We start from the raw sequence: 22,875 nt of genomic DNA, 5'->3' as shown, positions 1-22,875 counted from the left end.
CGGGCCGGCAGGGCAGGTAACATCGATTTCTGTGTGCTGATCTATCGAGTGCACTCACGTGCGTTTGGTCGACGGACGATCAGTTAACTTGCTAAATCAGCCCAAATATCCATTAGCAAAACGAGCACGACCGATCGAGGACCTCAAACCGAAACTAACGTACATAGCTTTCACAAGGTTAGGTGGTGTGGTGGTGGTGCTACTACTCATTACATCTTCCAAGACCAAGAGTCAGCACAACAGCCGGCCGCCGATGACCGATGTTGTGCCGTAAGATATACTCTCTCATTCGTGTCCACATAAGAAAAACTGCGCGCCTATAATGATCTTAATCAAAGACCGGCGTTCATTTCCCCGGAGACACAAAACGTCAGCGCTGAGCTTTAATTCAGCAGTTTCTTCAAAGCACGGGATTATATTAAACGCACGTAGCCAGTACTGATTAATTGTTCCAGGAACCGATCGATCTGACAGAGAAAAGTGTAACAGTTGATCGATGTTACCATCATACTTTCAATCACATGCCAACATACCGAACAACTTTGAAAGATGGATGCATGAGAAATGGACGATAGATCATACGATGTGAAAGAAAACGATTCTGATTATTAATCAATAATAATCAGCTAGCCTGCGGTAAGTATGCATCGATCCGACCATACTCGTAAATGGATCGGACCAATCGATCAAAATCAATCGGATTCCATAAGCTAGCTCGTAGGCGGCGGCGGGGCGGGTGCAGCCGTGCAGTTGTTGGCGCCGCAGCCGCAGGTGCGCGGGGTGAAGGCGCAGGTCCCGAACGGCTTGCCGGGGAGGTTGCAGTTGATGCCGTAGCAGCACTGCGTGTCCACGCACGACGAGCCGTTGTTCCCCGCCGGGCAGCACCGGCACCCCATGCACAGCTGGAACGGCTCGAACGCCTCCGACGCCTCCAACGCCGCCGACCGGTACACCACGGTCTGCACCGGCGCGTACCCCTCCGATGATGCCATCCTCGCTCCGCCCGTGCTAGCAAGCCCGGCCATGCCTCCGTCATGGGCGGCATGGAGGAGGAGGAGGAGGAGCGCGACCCCGGCAAGAGGGACGGACGCAGCCATCGCCTTTGGCGGCTTGGAAGTTTTCGTTGGGGAATGAGGTGGGTTTGGCGAGATGGCAACGCCATCCCACGTACTAGAACAATATATATGGGTCAATAGCTCATGTGCGACGTTTTTGATGTAAATTGGAAAGAGTACGACGTTGTTGGAATAAATGGCTGTGATGCGACACATTTGAGCGTGTAAATAGCCCAGGACCACATGGGATTTTAAATATGGTTAAATTGGTCGTCAACCAAGCCCGTTTGTGAAAGTGCGTTATATCGACTAGAGGGGGGTGAATAGACGATTTTTATGAATTCTTCACTGAGAGTTTGCGGCTAAGGAAATTCCTTAGTGAAGAACTATTTGCAGCGGAATAAGTATTTAAAAGTAAACATAACAGAACACAAGCATGGTCATCATGATGAAATGAAGACAAGCACACAGTACAGAAAGCGTAATCACATGATAACACAGAATGAAGACAAACAGACTGAAGAAATTGAACTGAGGAAATTGAGAAAGTCTTCAGCCAAAGTCTTCAAACACAGATATGAACAAGTGCACAACACAGTTATGAGAAATGAAAGGATTAAGGAAATAGAACCAGTTGGCTTGGTGAAGACAATGATTTGGTAGACCAGTTCCAACTGCTGTGACAGTTGTACGTCTGGTTAGGACGGCTAGGTATTCAAACCTGAGGACACACAGTCCCGAACACCCAGTCCTGAACACGCAGTCCAGGACACTTAGTCCTCACCGTATTCCCCTTGAGCTAAGGTCACACAGACCTCGTCCAATCACTCGTGGTAAGTCTTCAAGTGACTTCCGAACCTTCACAAACTCGGTCACTCGGCGATCCACACTTCCTTTTGGATGCTCTAGACCATGACGCCTAACCGTCTGGAAGAAGCACAGTCTTCAAAGGTAACAAGCGTCGGATCCACGCAGGATCAATCTCTTCAGTGATGCTCAATCACTTTGGGTTTGTAGGTGTTTGGGTTTGGATTTTCCTCACTTGATGATTTTCGCTCAAAGTCCTCGGAGGATGGGATGCTCTCAAATGACAAATGTCAGTTTCTCTCGGAGCAGCCAACCAGCTAGTGGTTGTAGGGGGCGGCTATTTATAGCCTAGGGAGCAGCCCGACATGATAAGACATATAAATGCCCTTCAATGATATGACCGTTAGGTGGATAAGATATTTTGGGACAGCTGGCGCGTAGCACAACAACGGTCGAAAATATGAGGCTCAAATTCCTTAGGGCTATCATGTTCCTCACTGTGTAGGCAATCCGCACTGGCGAATTCCTAACTCCTCAGTCAGAACAAATTCCTCAGAGACCAGAAGAGCTTCGTCTCTGTCACTGAAGAATATGACTGAACTGTATGAGATTTCCAATGGTTTCACTCGAAGGATTGGTAGGTGTAGGATTTTGAGTTGGGCATCACATGAATTTTTTTTCTTAGTATTTCCTCGACTCCCTTTAACAGTACGGTGTTTCCTATTACTCAAGAAAGAGAAAATGAAACTGCGAAAACAAAAATCTTCACGCTTCATGTTCCTCAAATGAATACCAAGTCTTCAAGGTCACACCAATTTCTTCACTTTCAAAGTCTTCAGAAAGTCTTCAGAAATCCAAAGTCTTCAGTCGAAGAACTTCATTTTTAGGGGTCGACTTTCTCAGTAAATATCAAACTCCTCATAGACTTATAGACCTGTGTACACTCATAAACACATTAGTCCCTTAACCTATAAGTCTTCAATACACTAAAATCACTAAGGGGCACTAGATGCACTTACAATCTCCCCCTTTTTGGCGATTGATGACAATATAGGTTAAGTTTTCAACGGGGATAAACATATGAAGTGTAAATACTGATATTGAGGAATTTGATTGCAAGATATAGAAGAACTCCCCCTGAAAATGTGCATAGTGAGGAATTTGCTTTTGAAGCAATGCACACTTGAAGAGTTGAATCATGGAGATCTCCCCCTATATCTTGTAATTCATACACGCAATTGACATAATATATGAAGAATTTGAAATGCATGATGAAATATGGTGACTGATGTAATTCAGCATGCGTGCAATAACATTAACGAGGAATAAGCATGCAAAAGAAACAGCAAAAGTATCAGGCCACCATAGAGTTTTAAGTTTACAACTCGATCCAACAAAGTTATCAGAAGAACAAGAGTTGTAACTTAAAAAAAAACGCCCATATAAGATAGACCCGCTTGAAGACTAACTCAAATTTCTCCCCCTTTGGCATCGAATGACCAAAAGATTCGAAAATGAGGACTAACGCGCCCTGAAGAATATCAAGTTGATGAAGGAGCGCCAGTGTTGTTGGGGTCGTTTGTTGATGTAGGGCCTGCCGCAGTGTCGTCCAAGTCTTCATGCTCATCAGTTTCGCGCGATGAAGAATAGGAGCTGGCCACCAAGGAAGGAACCTTGACCTTCTTGTATTTCTTCGGTGGAGGTGCAGACCAGTCAAAGTCCTCCTTGAGACCCATGTTCTTCAGATCTTCTTCGCTGTAAATGTGAGACAGAACAGCCTAGGTGCGACCGAAGACTTCATGGAGGTAGTAATGGTTTTTCTTCACTGCATTATGTGTAGCAGTCATGTTGTGAAGAATTGAACCAAACTGACGCTTAACCCATTTATGGTTTCGATCCACCTTCTGATGAAGACTTAGCAGAAGTTCACGATCAGTCATCACACGAGGAGCAGTAGCTTGAGGATTTGGCTTGGAGGCATGGGCAGCAGAATCATGAGTGGCAGAGTCATCATTGGTGGAATAAGATCCAGCCTTGCGAAATTGACCATCCAATGGACGAATGCCATCATCTATAACAGCAGAAGCCTTGCCCTTGTCATCAGCTGAGGAAAATGTCCGTTTAAGGACTTCAATCGGGGGCAAGTAGCTGCAATGGTTCAATGTATCAGCTTTGTAGTTGAGTGAAGACCTTGTTCTGATGAATCTCATAATCCATGGTGCATAAGGCTTCAGCTCAAACGGTGAAAGTGCAACATTCGCCAGAGTCCTCATGAAGAAATCGTGATAATTGACAGGAATGCCATGAATGATGTTGAAAACCAGATTCTTCATGATGCCAACAATTTCCTCATCAGATGAGTCGTGGCCTTTGATTGGACTCATAGTCTTCGTCAGAATGTGATAGACTGTCCTTGGTACGTACTGTAATTCCTTCACGAGGAATTTTGTCCTTGAGGCTTGACCTGGTTTCAATGGCTTCATCAGCACTTGCATATAGTGATCAGTAAGCTCAGGCTCTTGGTACATGCAACGAGCTCCTTCAGGTGGAGGACTGATGGGCAGGGCGTGAAGTAATTCAGTGGCCGGTGCCTTATAGTGAGTATTTTCAGTCATCCAGTCCAAACCTAGGAGTTCACATCGTCAGGATCTTCTTTGATGTGCAAAGTTGCGTAGAATTGAAGAATGAGTTCTTCATTCCAATCAACTATGCCTGTGCAAAAGTTGAGGAGGCCTGTGTCATGAAGCACATTGAGGACAGGAGTGAAGCATGGCAGTGATTCCATGTCCACATGAGGAATATGCTCGTGATCGAAGACTTTGTCCTTATTGAAAAGTAGTGAAGAATAGAAGTTGGCCTGGCTGGCGGTCCAAAAGCGCTTCCTTCTAAGACGAACAGAATCATAGGGATTGTAGTCAGTGAAGAACACGTGCTCGCCAAAGAAATCATCAGCCTTGAATTTCTGCTTCTTTGAGAATGGATCCTTTGGCTTGGGCTGAGGAGTGTCAGTCAATTGCATTATCACCTTAGGAATCGCAATCTCAGGTTCTTCAGGCTGAGGAATTTCAGCTTCTACTCTAGTGACAGCCTGGGTCTTCAAGTCTTCATGTACATTTTCTTCAGCACTAGTGGCTGGAATTTCTTCATGGACAGATGGGGTTGCACGAGGTTCTTCAGATCCCATTTGTACTTCAGTAGCAACAGGGGACTGAGGAATTTGCTGTAAAGGTGTGAAGAGTGGAGAGTTGGGGTGCTGACTTTCCCAAAAGTCATCATTCATCACTGGTGTGGTACAGCCAATGTCCACGTCTTCATCTTCTCTTTCTTCAACGCCGGCCTCTTCAGCAGTAAACTGAGGCATAGGCGAGGAAATAGCTGGAGTTGAAGGGATTTCATCCACTTCAATTTCTTCATCCATCTGCTCTGACGAAGCAGTAGAAGGATTTTCTTCATCAGATCCACTAGGGATCACATATTCTTCATCAAAAGGAACAAGGTCCTTTGATGGCATGGTTGAGATCGGAACAACATCAATGGGGTTTGCAACTGAGCTGGTCAATTTCTTCATCTTCTTCAGAGCTGAAGAATCTGATGAAGCTGATGCTTTCCTTTTCTTCACTGCTGCACGCTCTGCAGCCTTGGTCTTCTTCAGATCTAATGCAGATGGAAGAATTGGAGTTGGGGTAGGCGCAGGAGGAGCAGAGGAATGTGATTGATTTTCTTCAGGCACAACCGATGCAGTTGCCCTAACCTCTTCATTTTCTTCAGGCGCACCACTAGTGGATGCCCTGGCAATTTCATCAGCGACTGGAATATAGTCATCAGCCCTGGAACTCACATTTTCTTCAGCAGCCCGAATGTCATCAGCGGTGTTGGCATGTTCTTCAATTGGCCGAGCAGATGCTTCAGTCTGAGGAATTTCTTGTTGCGATGGGGCTGCAACATTGGAGGTGAACTTCTCAGTCAGTTTAACAAACCTAACCTTGGCTCCTTGCCAATCAACATAGTAAGCATTGAAATCATCGGTGAGGACTTTGATTTCAGACAAGATCTTCACAACTTCATCAGTTGTCATAGAGACAACGTTGTTCTTCAGTAATTTCTCCTTCCTGTACTGTGCTTTCTTGATCTGTCTGGCCTTCTCAAATTTCCATTTCTCTTCTTGGATGAAGGCAGTCAGCATATGATTTTGGCCAGGAGTCAGCTTGAAGTCAGGCATAGGAGTGTTTGGGTCCTTGTGCTAGAGATCAATGTAATCGAGGATCAACTTTGGATCCAAAAGCAGAGGCACATTTGTGCCCTTGGCTCTAGCGGCCCTGACTTGCCTATCTCTGATGATTTCAGCAAGTTCTTCATCATCAGCTTCGTCTTCTTCAGACGACACTTGGAAGGCGACCTGCTTCTTGTGAGGACTTGGGCGAGAACCTCGTCCAGCAGTGGTCTTTGTCTTCAGCAGAGAGGGTCCTGTTGAAGAATTTGGAGCAGCTGAGGAACTAGCTGAAGCTCCTGAGGCAATAGAGATGCCTGTAGTCCTTTGGAACGTGGCAAGATGCACAGGTGCTGAGGATTTGGTCGGAGCAGCTAAGGACTTATGCGGAGGAGCTGAGGATTTTGGAGGAGTAGGAGCAGCGTGAGGAATTGGCCGTGAGGGCTTTGAGGATTCTGGCCGTGAGGGCATTGCTGAGGAACTTGGCCTTGAGGGCATTGAAGGTGAAGCACTTGGCTTACGCGCAGGCTTCTTTGCTATGAATTTCTTCGGCTTGACAGAGGCCTCAGCGGCAGCAGCAGCAGAGTCTTCATTGAATTTCCTCACTGCTTCTCTGGCTTGTCTAGCCAGCTTGGCCTGGCGCTTGGCCCATTCATCAGGATAATCCTCACCACGCTTGAGGCTGGTGGGATCATCTTCTTGGCTAGGTGCCAACGGAGGTCTTGGGCATGGAGGATTGAGTGCGAATTTCTTCATGTACTTGGGAGTCACATACCTGTACTCCCTCCACTCTCTTGCCCATCTCCTCTCTATCTTCTGAATGCGCACCTTGCGCTGATTTTTATCTTCCTCAGGGGGTGTGCAGTACCCAACATAGATGTCCTCAGGGATTTCAAATGCAGTGTTGACCTCAGGCCTCTTTCCTCCTTTCTGTGGTTTCTTTCCATCAGCCATTTTCTTCAGATGAGGAATTTGAACAATTGAATTCTTTGAAGAAGTATGCAACTTTTCTTCGAGGAACGCTGCAAATGAGTTAAGTTGATGAGAACCTAGAGATTCAGCAGCGGACATGAGTACCTGTGAACAGAGTATAGTTGCGAGGAATTTGGAGAGGTCATATGCGTTCTCAGAAGGTTTTTTCAAAAAGAACAAGTTTGAGGAATTTGACCAGATGAGTCTTGAAGAATTTCACTAAGCGTTCTTTGCCTTAGGTTCCAGAGTTGTATAGATCGAAGATCCGCACAATTGAGGAATCTTGAAGAAAAATTATTGCTTAGAGAAACAAATCAAGAACAGATGACATGTGAGGTGTTTAGTGTGTGAAGAATTTGAAAAATAAACACCTTTGAAGATTTTGTAGAAATCATTTGAATCAAAGAGGGCAGTAAAAGTAACTTTTAATTACCCTGGATGAAGAACACGACGAACTGTGAGGTAGAGATGAGAAGTTCGTCTGTGCAGCTCTTCCACGCCCTAACTCGGCGGAGGAAGACGGCTACGGCGGCGGCGGAGTGAAGATTTCCACGGCCGGCGCGAGTACGGCGGCGACGAGGTCGAGGCAGTGAAGCTCTTCCTCACCGGCGACGATGAAGTAACGGCGGCGCTAGGGTTTGAGAAGCTCGAGCTGGAGAGAGGTCGAGCGGAGTGAAGGAAGTGAGGAAGGGGAGAGGGGGTATTTATAGCCACTGTGAAAAACTGTTCGCCCGAAGATTTTGGACGAACGTGCCCCTGACCCTTCTCATTCGCTTTACATGTGTCACCCACGTACTGAGAAGTGGAGATCATGTTAGATCGTGGGTGAATAGATAAGTATTTCGTGGGATGCGGAACGGTTTGAGCGGCAAAGCCGAAAATTTGGATAAGATAAGTTAAAAGTTCCATTCGCAAATTCTTCAGCTGACAAGGACACAGTGAAGATTTTGAACGAGTTTCAAATAGAACGCACATGAAGAATTTGTGAATAGATTGGGTTGAGTATAGCATAGAGGGCGAAGGGTCCGATCACATTCACTTAGCAGAAAAAACCAACTTAAAGAATTAGCCATAAGTGAATGCTATAGAGGACATAAACATATATATATATATATATATATATATATATATATATATATATAGCCAATGAAGAAAAACGACGGAAACAGTGAAGACAATGCAAAGTTGAAGAAAATGACAACTGAGGAATTTCACTGAGGAAAAACTCAAATTAAAGATTTTCAACTTTTGGTGGTGGCATGACCCACCGTATAAGAATGATGATTTCAGACACCGCGTACAATTGTCGTAGGGTTCTTAGAATCAAATTCTTCGTTAATTTCTTCACACTTAGAGTGTTATTCTTCATTGATTGAAGAAAAACGTTTCTTCATGTGTTGCACATCTAAGTCATCAATTTTGCATAAGTGTTAGGATGAGTGTCCTTTTCATAGAACATTCGAAGATTCTAAGATATTTAGCTCACACCGCAACTTGCTAAATCTCTTCTCATCCAAGGGCTTTGTGAAGATATCGGCTAGCTGTTCTTCTGTCTTCACATGCTCAATAGAAATGTCGCCCTTCAACACATGATCACGAAGAAAATGATGACGAATCTGAATGTGCTTTGTCTTCGAGTGCTGAACTGGGTTGTGAGCAATCTTGATGGCACTCTCATTGTCACAGTAGAGAGGCACATTCTTCATGTTGACGCCGTAGTCCTTGAGAGTTTGCTTCATCCATAGCAATTGAGCACAGCAAGAACCAGCAGCAATGTACTGAGCTTCAGCAGTAGACAGTGATATGCAGTTCTGTTTCTTCGAGGACCAACAGACCAAAGATCGTCCGAGGAAATGACATGTACCAGATGTTGACTTGCGGTCCACATGATCACCAGCATAGTCAGAGTCAGAATATCCAATGAGATCAAAAGCCAAGCCCTTGGGGTACCATAATCCAAGTGTTGGTGTGTGAGCTAGATATCGAAGAATATGCTTCACAGCCTTATGGTGTGATTCCTTCGGTGTAGCTTGAAATCGGGCACACATGCAAACACTAAGCATAATATCTGGCCTAGATGCACATAAATACAATAAAGAACCAATCATGGAGCGGTATACCTTTTGATCGAAGTCAATACCATTTTCATCATTGCACAGATGGCCATTTGTGGGCATCGGAATTTTGACGCCTTTGCAATCTTGCATGCCAAATTTCCTCAGTACATCCTTGAGGTATTTCTCCTGAGATATGAATATGCCATTGCGCTGTTGACGAATTTGAAGACCTAAGTAGAATTTCAGTTCTCCCATCATAGACATTTGATATTCTTCACTCATCATATAGGCAAATTCATCACTATAACGTTGGTCAGCACAGCCAAAGATAATATCATCAACATATATTTGGCACACAAACAATTCACCATCATAAGATTTAGTGAAAAGAGTAGGGTCGAGTGAACCGGGTTTGAAGCCTTTCTTCATGAGGAATTCCTTAAAAGTATCATACCATGCCCGAGGGGCCTGCTTGAGGCCATAGAGGGCCTTATTGAGTTTGAAGACTTTGTCAGGATGCTTTGGATCTTCAAAACCTGGGGGTTGAGCAACATATACTTCTTCCTCAAGCTTACCATTGAGGAATGCACTTTTCACATCCATTTGATATAAAGTGATATCATGATGGTTAGCATAAGCAAGTAATATGCGAATAGCATCAAGTCTAGCTACAGGTGCAAAAGTTTCATCGAAATCAATTCCTTCAACCTGTGTGTAGCCTTGAGCTAGAAGTCGTGCCTTATTCCTCACCACAACCAGTTCCCAGACGTTGTTGAGCTCGAATTGATGTAATTCTTCTTGCATGGCCTGAATCCACTCAGGCTCCAGAAATGCTTCATCTACCTTAGTGGGCTCTGTGATAGAGACAAAAACATAGTGCCCACAAAAGTTAGATAAATGTGAAGCTTTTGAGCGTGTGAGAGGACCTGGTGCTTCAATGCCATCGATGATCATTTCAACTTGCACTTCTTTTGCAACGCGAGGATGAGCTGGTTGTCGTCGAGGAATTTGATCATCATTTTCTTCAGCACCATTTTCTTCAGCATTTTCTTCAGGTGCATTAGCTCAACGTTCTTCACGTTCTGGAATGAATTCTTCAGCAGATTCTTCGGTAGGAATGACATCCTCAGTAGCCTTGAACTTGATAGTTTCCTCAGGTGCTGGTTCATCTATCACAGAGGGTAGGTGCTCTCTTTGCGAGCCATTAGTTTCATCGAACCGCACATCTACAGTTTCAACAACCTTGTAAAGAACGTTGTTGAAGACTCTGTAGGTGTGCGAGTCCTTTCCGTAACCAAGCATAAAACCTTCATGTGCTTTCGGTGCAAATTTAGCATTGTGATGAGGGTCTCTAATCGAACATTTAGCACCGAAGACTTTGAAATAACTCACATTGGGTTTCTTGCCAGTGAGGAGTTCATAGGCAGTCTTCTTGAAGAATTTGTGAAGATATACCCTGTTGATGATGTGGCACGCAGTATAAATTGCCTCAATCCAGAAGTGACGAGGCGTCTTGTACTCATCAAGCATAGTGCAAGCCATCTCAACAAGAGTTCTGTTCTTGCGCTCCACGACGCCATTCTGCTGAGGAGTGTAAGGAGCAGATAACTCATGAGTAATACCAAGTTCATCAAGATAGTCATCAAGACCAGAATTCTTGAACTCAGTTCCATTGTCACTTCTGATGTGCTTGATTTTCACACCGAAGTTGGTTGAAGCCCTCGAGGAAAATCGTTTGAAGACTTCCCGCACTTCATGTTTGTAAGTGACAATATGTACCTAAGTGTAACGAGAGTAATCATCAACAATAACAAAGCCATAGAGAGATGCATCATTTGTGACTGCTGAGTAATGGTTAGGGCCGAAGAGATCCATATGAAGCAATTCAAATGGTCGAGTAGTGGTCATGATAGTCTTTGCTGGATGCTTAGCCTTGGTCATCTTTCCAGCTTCACAGGCTCCGCATAAGTGATCCTTGAGGAATTTGACATTCTCAATGCCAATGACGTGCTTCTTCTTCGCAAGCGTGTGCAAATTCCTCATGCCTGCATGACCAAGTTGTCGATGCCATAGCCAGCCTTCTGAAGCTTTTGCAAGTAGGCACACGGCTGGTTGCGGTCCTGTAGAGAAATCAACAATATACAAGTCTCCTCTCCTAAAGCCTTCGAAGACTTTGGAATTGTCAGCTTCCATAACCACAACACAACGATACTTGCCAAAGACAACAACCATATCAAGATCACAAAGCATTGAGACAGACATGAGGTTGTATCCTAAGGACTCGACAAGCATGACTTTGTCCATGTGTCGATCCTTTGTGATCGCAACCTTACCTAGACCCAATACCTGACTTTTGCCTTTGTCAGCGAAGATGATATGCTTCAGATGCGATGGTGATAAGGGAGCATCCATCAATAGATTCTTGTCACCAGTCATGTGATTTGTACATCCACTATCGAGGACCCACTCAGTGGCTTTGGGTTGATCATCCCGCAGATGAATTAGTGCAGCTTACGAACTTCATATACTTCATCAGTGAAGAATATGACATCACAATTCATCAGACCAATTTCATCAAGCAATGCAACAGTTAAAACAGTATGAGGACGTGAGAAATGAAAGTTCATTTCTTCATGATTAGCCTACGTCCTTTTAGGCACTTTTCAGGGCTCCAGCAAATTCTTCAGACGTTTGAGCACGTCTGGAGACCTGACCCTACATAAGAGATTAGTCATTTTTCTTCACCACCCACATCTGAAGGGGTGGCAAAGAGTTTCTGCGAGCTCCATACGAGAAAGGTGCCATAGAAGCCAATCCATTTCGTTTCACATAAGAGGAGTTAGGGTAAGCATATGAATAAGCAGAGAAATTCTTCGAGGACTTATGAACATAATGATTAGAAGAATAATGCTCATATTCATAGCCCTTAGCTCTTCCCTGCGAAACAGAGTTGTTAGCACGATGATGTTCATATGAGGACTTTGATCCTTTTGAGGAATATGATCCACGTGAGGAATTCGATCTGTATGAGGACTTGGATCCATATGAAGAATTTGGTCCATATGAAGAATTTGATCTGGGGTTCCTATTCTTCACAGGTGGTATCATGAGGACATTCACCTGAAGACTTTCAAGGCACCTTTTGGGAACCCAGATTTTCTTCATAGGAGAACTGTTCCTGCAGTTAGTGCCAACATATCTAGCAAATACTTCACCATTCTGATTTTTAAACAGTTTATAGTTGGAGTCAAATGACTCATCAGATGAATGAGAAGATTCACATGTAAAGCCAGATAGATTAGATGTATCAACTGGAGGTCCCTTTGCAGCAACCCATGAGGTTTTGGGGTACTGCTCACGCTTCCAATATGTACCATCAGCATTGAGTTTTCTCTCAAAGGCAATACCCTCTTTCCTAGGGTTCCTGTTGAGAATCTGCTTTTTAAGCACATCACAAAGAGTCTGATGCCCTTTGAGGCTTTTGTACATGTCTGTCATGTACAATTCCTTCAGCCCTGCATCGTCAGTGATACTAGCAATGTCCTCAGATGAGGAATTACTGATAGCAGAGACAGTTGAAGAATTTATAGCATTAGAAGCATTTGAACATTCAGGTGAAGAATTAGCAGATTCATGTTCAATGCATTTCAAACATGGAGGAACAAATTCTTCCTGAGCAGCGCTGATTTGTTGAGCAAGTAATGAATCACGCTCCTTCTAAAGATCATAACTCACTCTTAGCTTTTCAAGATCTTGCTTTCTCTGAAGAAATTCATAAGAAAGCTTCTCATGATCAGATAAGAGAGTGTTATGATGACCTTGAAGGTTGTCAAATCTAGACTAAAGTCTCTGAAGATTTTCAGTCAAGGTTTTAGTGCGATCCATTTCTTCACCCAACATATCATCACTTTTATCTAGCATGTTTTGAACCTTTTCAAAAGCCCTTTGTTGTTTCACAGCAATCTTAGCAAGTTTAGAGTAGCTGGGCTTGAGGTTTTCATCAGATTCATTCTCACTAGATTCAGAGGAGGTACATTTGAGTACCTTAGCACCCTTTTCCATGAAGCAATAGGTGGGAGCGTAGTCATCATTGCCTTCATCAGCCTTGTTGGTGAAGCCATTTTCTCCAGAGTTGAAGATAGACTTGCTGACGAATGCAGTAGCGAGAGCTAGACTCGCTACTCCAGACTCGGACTCCTCAGATGCCTCCTCTTCCTCATGTTCCTCAGATTCAGCTTCAGAGTCCATTTCCTTGCCAATGAATGCCCGAGCCTTCTTGGAGCTGCTCTTCTTGTGAGATGAAGACTTTGAGGATTTTGATGATGAAGATTTTGAGGATTTCTTCTTTTTCTTCGCATCATCAGAACTGTAATCCTTGTATTTCTTCTTCTTTGATTCCTTTTCCCACTGAGGACAATTTTGAACGTAGTGTCCAGGTTTCTTGCATTTGTGACAAAGCCTCTTCTTGTAGTCACTGGATGAGGAATCATTGCTCCTTGAGGATCTTCCAAAGCGACCACGTCTTGAGACCTTTTGAAATTTCTTCACGAGCAGTGCTAGCTCCTGGCTCAGTTCTTCAGGATCACCAAGGCTGCTGCCAGAGTCTTCATCTTCAGACTCAGAAACTGCCTTGGCCTTCAGTGCACGTGATCTGCCATAGCTCGAACCATAGAGGTCTCTCTTTATAGCAAGCTGGAACTCATGAGTATTTAGTCTTTCGAGGGTATCAGCGGGGTCAAGTGACTTGTAATCAGCACGTTCTTGTATCATCAATGCCAGAGTATCAAATGAGGAATCAAGCGATCTCAACAATTTCTTCACCACCTCATGGTTGGTGATGTCAGTGGCACCAAGCGCTTGAAGCTCATTTGAGATGTCAGTGAGGCGATCGAAGGTTTGTTGAACATTTTCATTGTCGAGTCTTTTGAAGCGGTTGAAGAGATTGCGAAGAATGTCAACTCGAGAGTCACGCTGAGTTGAGACTCCTTCATTCACTTTGGACAGCCTATCCCAGATAAGCTTAGCAGTTTCCAAAGCACTCACTCTTCCACACTGTCCTTTGCTCAGATGGCCACATATGATATTCTTCGCTTGAGAATCAAGTTGCTTGAATCTCTTCACATCGGTAGCGTTCAGTGAGGGTGAGACAGAGGGAACACCATTTTCCACAACATACCAAAGATCGTTATCAATTGCCTCAAGATGCATTCGCATCTTATTCTTCTAGTAGGGGTAGTCCGTCCCATCGAAGGTAGGACACCCAGCAGAGAACTTGATCATACCTGCGGTCGACATAACTAAAACTCCAGGCGGTTAAACCAAAATCACACAGAACAAGGGAGTACCTTGCTCTGATACCAATTGAAAGTGCGTTATATCGACTAGAGGGGGGTGAATAGGCGATTTTTATGAATTCTTCACTGAGGAATTTGCGGGTGAGAAAATTCCTTAGTGAAGAACTACTTGCAGCGGAACATAATAGAACACAAGCATGGTCATCATGATGAAATGAATACAAGCACAGAGTAGAGAAAGCGTAATCACAGGATAACACAGGATGAAGACAAACAGACTGAAGAAATTGAACTGAGGAAATTGAGAAAGTCTTCAGCCAAAGTCTTCAAACACAGATATGAACAAGTGCAAAACACAGTTATGAGGAAATGAAAGGGTTGAGGAAATAGAACCAGTTGGCTTGGTGAAGACAATGATTTGGTAGACCAGTTCCAACTGCTGTGACAGTTGTACGTCTGGTTAGGGCGGCTAGGTATTCAAACCTGAGGACACACAGTCCCGGACACCCAGTCCTGAACACGCAGTCCAGGACACTTTGTCCTCACCGTATTCCCCTTGAGCTAAGGTCACACAGACCTCGTCCAATCACTCGTGGTAAGTCTTCAGGTGACTTCCGAACCTTCACAAACTCGGTCACTCGGCGATCCACACTTCCTCTTGGATGCTCTAGACCATGACGCCTAACCGTCTGGAAAAAGCACAGTCTTCAAAGGTAACAAGCATCGGATCCACGCAGGATCAATCTCTTCAGTGATGCTCAATCACTTTGGGTTTGTAGGTGTTTGGGTTTGGGTTTTCCTCACTTGATGATTTTCGCTCAAAGTCCTCGGAGGATGGGATGCTCTCAAATGACAAATGTCAGTTTCTCTCGGAGCAGCCAACCAGCTAGTGGTTGTAGGGGGCGGCTATTTATAGCCTAGGGAGCAGACCGACATGATAAGACATAAATGCCCTTCAATGATATGACCGTTAGGTGGATAAGATATTTTGGGACAGCTGGCGCGTAGCACAGCAACGGTCGGAAATATGAGGCTCAAATTCCTCAGGGCTATCATGTTCCTCACTGTGTAGGCAATCCACACTGGCGAATTCCTAACTCCTCAGTCAGAACAAATTCCTCAGAGACCAGAAGAGCTTCGTCTCTGTCACTGAAGAATATGACTGAACTGTATGAGATTTCCAATGGCTTCACTCGAAGGGATTGGTAGGTGTAGGATTTTGAGTTGAGCATCACATGGAAATTTTTCCTTAGTATTTCCTCGACCCCCTTTAACAGTACGGTGTTTCCTATGACTCAAGAAAGAGAAAATGAAACTACGAAAACAAAAGTCTTCACGCTTCATGTTCCTCAAATGAATACCAAGTCTTCAAGGTCACACCAATTTCTTCACTTTCAAAGTCTTCAGAAAGTCTTCAGAAATCCAAAGTCTTCAGTCGAAGAACTTCATTTTTAGGGGTCGACTTTCTCAGTAAATACCAAACTCCTCATAGACTTATAGACCTGTGTACACTCATAAACACATTAGTCCCTTAACCTATAAGTCTTCAATACACCAAAATCACTAAGGTGCACTAGATGCACTTACAACCCGTTTATGTTAGGACATGTGGGTCCAACTTAATTGTTCCTCAAAACAGCTGACCGTGCCCTGCCGCCCGACCGTGCTGGGCCCGCCACTCTGCCCCCTTCTTCTTCGGTGGCGGCGGATCTTGCGTTCTCGGTGGCGGCGGCGGAGCCCTCATTCTCAACGGCGGCGGAGCCTTCGTCCTCAAAAAATGGTGAGTGAATTCAAACCCTAGTAGCCCTCCCGTTCCTCTCTCAGGCCCGTAGATCTCAGCTCATTTCCTCTGTTTTCGCTTGTGGAATCGATAGGTTGTTAGGGGAGCCCGTGGGCATACTGAGATGGAGCCGCCAGATTCAACTTCGAATAGGTAATGCGCCTCTCTCCGATCCAATTTTGCATGCAATTAGGGGGTGGCCTCGTCTGCTCTTTCTCGCGGGCTCACACTGTCCGACACTGACAGAGGGGATGCTGCCGCTCGGACCTTCAAATTGACAGTCAGTTTCTTTCCATCAAAGGCAAAATTAGTTGATGGTAGCATACATAACATTGAGAGAGACACAATTGTTAAATGGGAGGTTGAGTTTACAGAGATTGATCCACAAGTTCTACAGAACATGGGAGAGACGGCAGTGAAGAAATGGGTGGAAAAAATTGGGGAGAATATTGTTTGGGGTCCAGAGCAAGAAGTATCACTGTTGCGATTTGATGATTGGAAAGGAGAGTATCTGAGAATAGAAGATGGTGAACAGATTGTTGAAGAAATCGATCGGCAAAACGGCTGGACAAGCAAACGGGCTAATTTTTTTGCTGAGCTCGTTGATCTGAACATTTTTTCGAAGGTTGGATATGTTCCATCACAATTGGCTGCGCAGATGGTAGATGATGATTGGGCTACACAGAGGCCATTGATTCCCATGTGTACTGAACTTACAGTAATAGCCGAAGAGGGACAGGTGACTGGAACAGAAACTGAAACTGCATCAACTGTTGATTGGAATGTAGTTGAATTAGATGAGCCTACTGATTTGGTCATTGCACCAATGCCTGACATTGAGATGGCCAAACTTTTTGGCATTCCAGTCGATGACAGAGATAAGCAGGATAGGGGTGAATCTAGTTTGCCTTCTAATGCTGATGAAGAAGTAGATGGATAGTTGATGGAACAAGCTGCAGATGAAGTAGATGATGCACATGATGATGAGCTGGTGCATGTGTATGAGAAAAAAAACCTATCATTGAAGTAGGCAAGTTGTTCCCAATCATGAAGGAGTTTAGGATGTGTTTCAAGACTTATGTAGTGAAACATGAGTTTGATGCCAAGACTGTTTGGACTGATAGAAAGAAGTTTTATGCGAGGTGCAGAGGATTTGATGGTAGTGTGAAGCCTTGCAAGTGGTACATATCTGCTAGACTGCAACCTGATGGAAGTACTGTCAGGGTTAACCAAATCCCCAATCAACATACTTGTATTACAAGTTCACAGAGAGTATCAACCATGACATCATAACTTTGGGTTGCAGAAAAGATCACCCCAATTTTAGCCAAAACACCAAACACTACTGCCAAGAAACTCAAAGTAGACTTGGAAAAGATGTACCCCATTAAACTGAAATATACCACAGTGTGGAAGGCAAAACAAAGGGCAATGAAAAATTTATATGGTGATTGGGCAAATACATTTAGGATGCTTTACAACTTCAAAGCAGAGGTGGAAAAGAGGTCACCTGGCAGTGTTGTGGAGATAGATACAGAGGTATCAGCCGAAGGTGAAGTCAAGTTCTCCAAGTTTTTTATGGCTTTGAAGCCTTGCATCGATGGGTTCAAAGCAGGGTGCCGTCCATATTTGAGCATAGACTCATCATTTTTGACAGGCAAGTGGAATGGTCAGTTGGCAGCATGCAATGCTCTAGATGGACACAACTGGATGTTTCCTATTGCTGTTGGCTTGTTTCAGTCAGAAACAGAGGCTTCATGGACATGGTTCATGATCCAGTTGAAAAGATGCCTAGGGCCAATGTCACCTTTGACTATACACACAGATGCATGTAAGGGGCTTGAAAATTCAGTGAAAAATGTTTTCCCACATGTCGAGCAGAGGGAGTGCTTCGGTCATTTGTGGATGAATTTGATCAAAAAAATTAGAGGAGAAGAATTTGGGCGCATGTGGCCAGCAGCAAGATCTTACACTAGACAGACACACAAATATCATCTTGATAAGATAATGGCAGCATGTGATGAGTTTGGTCCATGGCTGAACACCTACCATTCTTTGTTATGGTACAGGTCAGCATTCAACACTGCCATCAAGTGTGACCACATTAACAACAATTTGGCAGAGAGTTTCAACGACAAGGTGAAGGAGTTAAAAGATTTGCCTGTGCATGACATGGTTGACCAAATCAGGATCATGCTCATGCGGTTGTGGGAATTGAGAAGAAGGATAGGTGATTGTCCGCAAGGTGATAAGCTTCCAGCAGTGGTACACCAGGTGGTCAATAGGAGCAGATGTCTTTCACATTTGTTTGCTGAAAAATCTTCACCTTGGGGTGCTGAAGTTGGAGATAACAAAACTGGAAGGAGACATGTTGTTAACACTGAATTGCATGATTGCACTTGCCTCGAGTGGCAACACACTGGTAAACTATGTGAGCATGCCATTCTCTTCTTAGCATCCCAACCGAAGATAAACATGCACCCATATTTGCATGAGTATTATTCGGTAGCAAGATTCAAAGCTGCATATGCTACTCCAATTCCAGCACTTACAAATCAGTCTCAGTGGCCTGAAGTGGACATTGAATTTTCCATGTGTCCTCCCTTGACGAAAAGAAAGGCTGGCTGGCCTAAACAGAGTAGATTCAAGGCATGGTTTGAGAAAGGTGGGAGTAGTAAGAAGGGAAAGAAAGATGGAAAGCTAAAAAGGGCCCAAAAAGGTAACAAAAACAGATGCAAGTTGTGCCAGGAACTTGGGCACAGAGTGGGATCTATCAAATGCTGTTACACTCCTGATAAGCCAAAGTATGTTCTTGTTTATTTGTCTGTGTTCTGATTTGGTGCTTTTTTCCAATTACTATATCTATAACATTTTCCCAATGGCCAGGAGGAAGCAAGCAAGTCAGCCCCTTGTTGTTGAACAGTGTTGGCGAACAAAAAAAGCAAGAGTCAATGGCGGTAGAAAGAAGAGAAGTGTGGCTGAGCCTGGGCAGACTGAAGAAAATCCTGCTGCAGTCAACATTCAGACTGAAGAAACTGATGTGGAGGTGCACACCGAAGAAACTGAAATTGCAGTCAACATTCAGACTGAAGAAACTGCTCTCGAGGTTGAAACTGAACCTGAGCGTGTCGAGGTTCAGACTGAAGAAACCCATGTTGAGGTACACACCGAAGAAACTGAAACTACTGTCAACATTGAGACTGAAGACACTGATCACGAGGGTGTTGGCGAGGTGTTGAAAAGACCAGTGAAGAAAACCAAGATGATCAGTGAACTTGTGTGTGTAGTAGAACCAAAAACCAGAAGTGCTAAGGCGAAGAAGGGCACACAACGTGGTAGGAAGAGGTAGAATAGAGAACAGTTTGAAAATTTGGGGCATGTAATAATATTTGTAACTTGGTGCGTACTGGTAGTCACTATGTATCCCCGTATTTCTATTCGAACTTGTTTGTTGGTACCTTGTCTAAACCAGCCAAATAAAATTCAAATTTAAAGTCAAATTTGGGCTCAAATTTGAATTAGGGATGGGGTATTGATGTTTCAATGCTATCTAAAGTACCTCAACTGAAATATGTTTGCTTGCTGATCATTCCGGGCCCTTTTGGTAAGTTGAACTCATAGTCATGAAAAGTGTGTCTCAAATGACCTCCAAAGGTAGGGTAAACGGCCTCATATTTAAGCAAGTTTTTTTGGCACCTTGTCTAAACCAGCCAAATAATTTTTCTACACATCTATTCTACCTATATAGTGTAAATCTAAAGTCTCACTATTTATTGAATTAATTTTCTATTTTTTTTGAAAAAACAAGGTTTAATAGAAAATTATATAAAACAAGTTTAAAACATGAAAATGAGAAAAGTAAGTTAAGATCTTTCTTAGTCAATCCAAAATGAAGTTTTGGTGAGGTTTTCACACTTTCCATTTTCAAAACCCGACCTACTCTCGGGTGCCCACTACTCTCTCCCTTGAACTCCATACTACATTGTTCGAGGAATGACAATTTTGTGAAGGATTTTTCGTAAAAATGTATGTAAACCATATTTATTTTTTTTTTCTCGTTACTATACGACATAATAAGACTATGTGCGCAACTTTTATATTTTTTTTGATTTTTTGAATTGGTTATGCTCAACCCTAATCAGTCAAAACCCCTCAAACCCCTCTCAAACCCCTCAAAACACCGCACACTACCGGGTCGTCGATCGTTGTGCGTGGACGGTTGAGATCAGGCGCTAGGGTTAGCTACAGTGTGCATCGATCCGCATGAGACGCGCTGATTGGTTGAATCAGTGTGCATCGATCCGCATGAGACGCGTTGATTGGTTGAATCGGTGGGGTTTGGATCAGCCTCTCTCGTTGGGGCATCAGGACCGTTCATTTGAATCCAACGGCAAGAGTTGACGCGGTGCATGGACCAAGCCTACATAGTGCCCTTTCCATCGTTGCATGCGTGCCCGTGCCTACCCGCAGCATGCATGCCCACCCGCAGAACTGCGCCCGTGCGTTGCATGCATGCCCTCGACGTAGCCCTGCTCCGCCACCCCTATCGATGCAGTAAGCTGTCGCATGCCTACCATTAGAACCGATGCAGCGTCGCATCAAAGCATGCACCCGGCCACAATGCAGCAGCCCGATGAAGACAACCAAAAAGCCAACGCTGCATGGCATGCTGTACATGGCGCGCTCCTCTTTGAGGACGCAATACTGGCATGGGGTATCGATGTGGGTATCGATGCAGTTCAAACGGCGTGCTGCCCGTTACAAGATGGCAAATGAAGGCATCCATTATTGTCACGTCTCCCATCGACCAAATTGATGGGCAAATGAATGCACGGGCGGCACACGAAGAGAACCCGGGGCAGGCGTGTCCCCTTGACCCACGACGGCACAAACGCGTGCGTGAGCCCGTCCCCCTTGACCTGCGACCGGTGGCACAAAAGGATCGCAGCCCGTTTCCCACGCTCGTGTACACAGTTTCATGGGGCGCCACCAAACGCCGCCCGCCCATTAATTCTACGGGGTGAAACCACATCGCACTTGGGCTATTTAAGCCGGGCACTATCGTCTTCCTCTCCCTCCTCATCCACACCCCATCCTCTGCCTCCTCTGCCCTCCTTCTTCCTTCTTCTCCATCAAACCCGATCGAGCCCTCGAGCCACCCCGCCACCATGCAGTACAACGCCCCCACCTACCGCTTCCCCCCAACCGTGCCGGAAAGGCTCTACCCGGCCGGAGTGTATGTAGAGAGAACCCTTAGGGTTTGGGCGATCTCGAGGTGGAGGGGCGCAAGGGAGTTAACGGAGTTCTTCCTTGCGGCCGGCTTCCGCCACCTCCCCTGCGGCTCTCCTCGGATGTACCATCTTGAGGAGGTCAACCACAACGGCGTTCTGGTTGGGCTCCTCGCCACGTTCACTAACCCTTTCGATGCTTTCCATCTCCTCGGGCGAGCGTATTGGGTTGGTTGTGAGTTCATAGCTTTCACAACCTACAATATCTTCACCGACTTCAACGGCATCTTCCCCAACAACGGCGTTATGCACACGCTCCCGTAACCCATCAACAACGGGGAGGAGTGAAGGGCGGCGCCCGAAGGAGCGAGGTGGCCTCGGAGGAGGAGGAGAAGAAGAACCCGAAGAACCCGCGTTTGGTGCCCCCTATCTATCTAGCTTACTATAGATCTATCGTATTAGTTTTTTTAAGTTGTGATCGTTATGCTACTATTATTAAGTTTTATTAGTACTTTAAGTTGTAAGGCTATCATGGAGTTGTAAGGCTATCGTGGAACTATGGGTTGCAATCGTTATGCTTCTATATAATTGTTATGCTACTATATATGTTGTGTGTTTCGTGCTATTATTGGTGGATTGCTATGGGTTGTTTTTGCTTATTATTCGTGTATTGCTATGGGTTGCCACGGGCCCGGGTTTCTACACCCCAATCACCACACACACCATCTTCAAAATATTGGCCAAACCATGGACATGCAACTAGGAGCCCCATGCAAACCCACTATGGACATGGGTGCAACTAGGAAATGCAAACTAATTTACTTCGGGCACTTCATGCAAGCAAGCAACTCATTTAGTTCATGGAACCGTAGACATGCATAAAAACAATTAATATTTAGTTTTAGTGCATCAAAAAATGATCCATACAAAATTTAGTGCAAGAAAAAGGCCAAAATAAAAACAAGTAACATTTTATTGGGCCCCATTTTATTTGCCGAAGTTAGAGGTGGGCTGGTGCCCCTACACGGGTGGGCTGGTCTTGGGCATAGTTATTTTCTCAGGGCCCATTTTCTCACGGCCCAACATCTATTCGGCAGCCCAGTTTTGTTTTTTACTAGAAACTGAATTTGGGTGTGTACTCTGTTAACTGAAGAACAAAAATAGAGGAAGCAGAGCATGAACACTGGCTAGGGCCCCTGAGAATATCATTACAATAATTCAAGCAAGTTTTGCTTCACACTAATTCAAATTCATCTAACAAATGATCCCTGGCTAACTCAAACTACTGGGCACCCCTGAAACTAGTTGACACACTAACTGAAACTCTAACAAATTCTAGCGATTGATGAGCATCAAGTAAAATAAACCCATAGCAATGACACAACCATAAAATGCTCCAGCCATCATATTTGCTTGATGCTTCAAATTGATCAGATGCTTTAGTTGCTTGCCAATTTTCTTCAATTCACACTTCA

General features: G+C 44.5%; 1 protein-coding gene across 1 annotated transcript; it reads right to left on the bottom strand.

Annotated features, from left to right (window-relative positions):
• Nucleotides 1-413: 413 nt before the first annotated feature.
• LOC109785196 (uncharacterized) lies at nucleotides 414-1,144 on the bottom strand. The gene has a single exon (XM_020343805.3). It carries the CDS (start codon nucleotides 1,095-1,097, stop codon nucleotides 711-713), a length of 387 nt encoding a protein of 128 aa, XP_020199394.1. The 5' UTR covers nucleotides 1,098-1,144; the 3' UTR covers nucleotides 414-710.
• Between the last annotated feature and the right edge of the window lie 21,731 nt (nucleotides 1,145-22,875).

Source organism: Aegilops tauschii, chromosome 5, assembly GCF_002575655.3.
Source record: "Aegilops tauschii subsp. strangulata cultivar AL8/78 chromosome 5, Aet v6.0, whole genome shotgun sequence".
Classification (NCBI taxonomy): Eukaryota; Viridiplantae; Streptophyta; class Magnoliopsida; order Poales; family Poaceae; genus Aegilops; species Aegilops tauschii.
The sequence above is the reverse complement of the archived record's forward strand: the minus strand, read 5'-3'. Positions and strand labels throughout refer to the sequence as shown.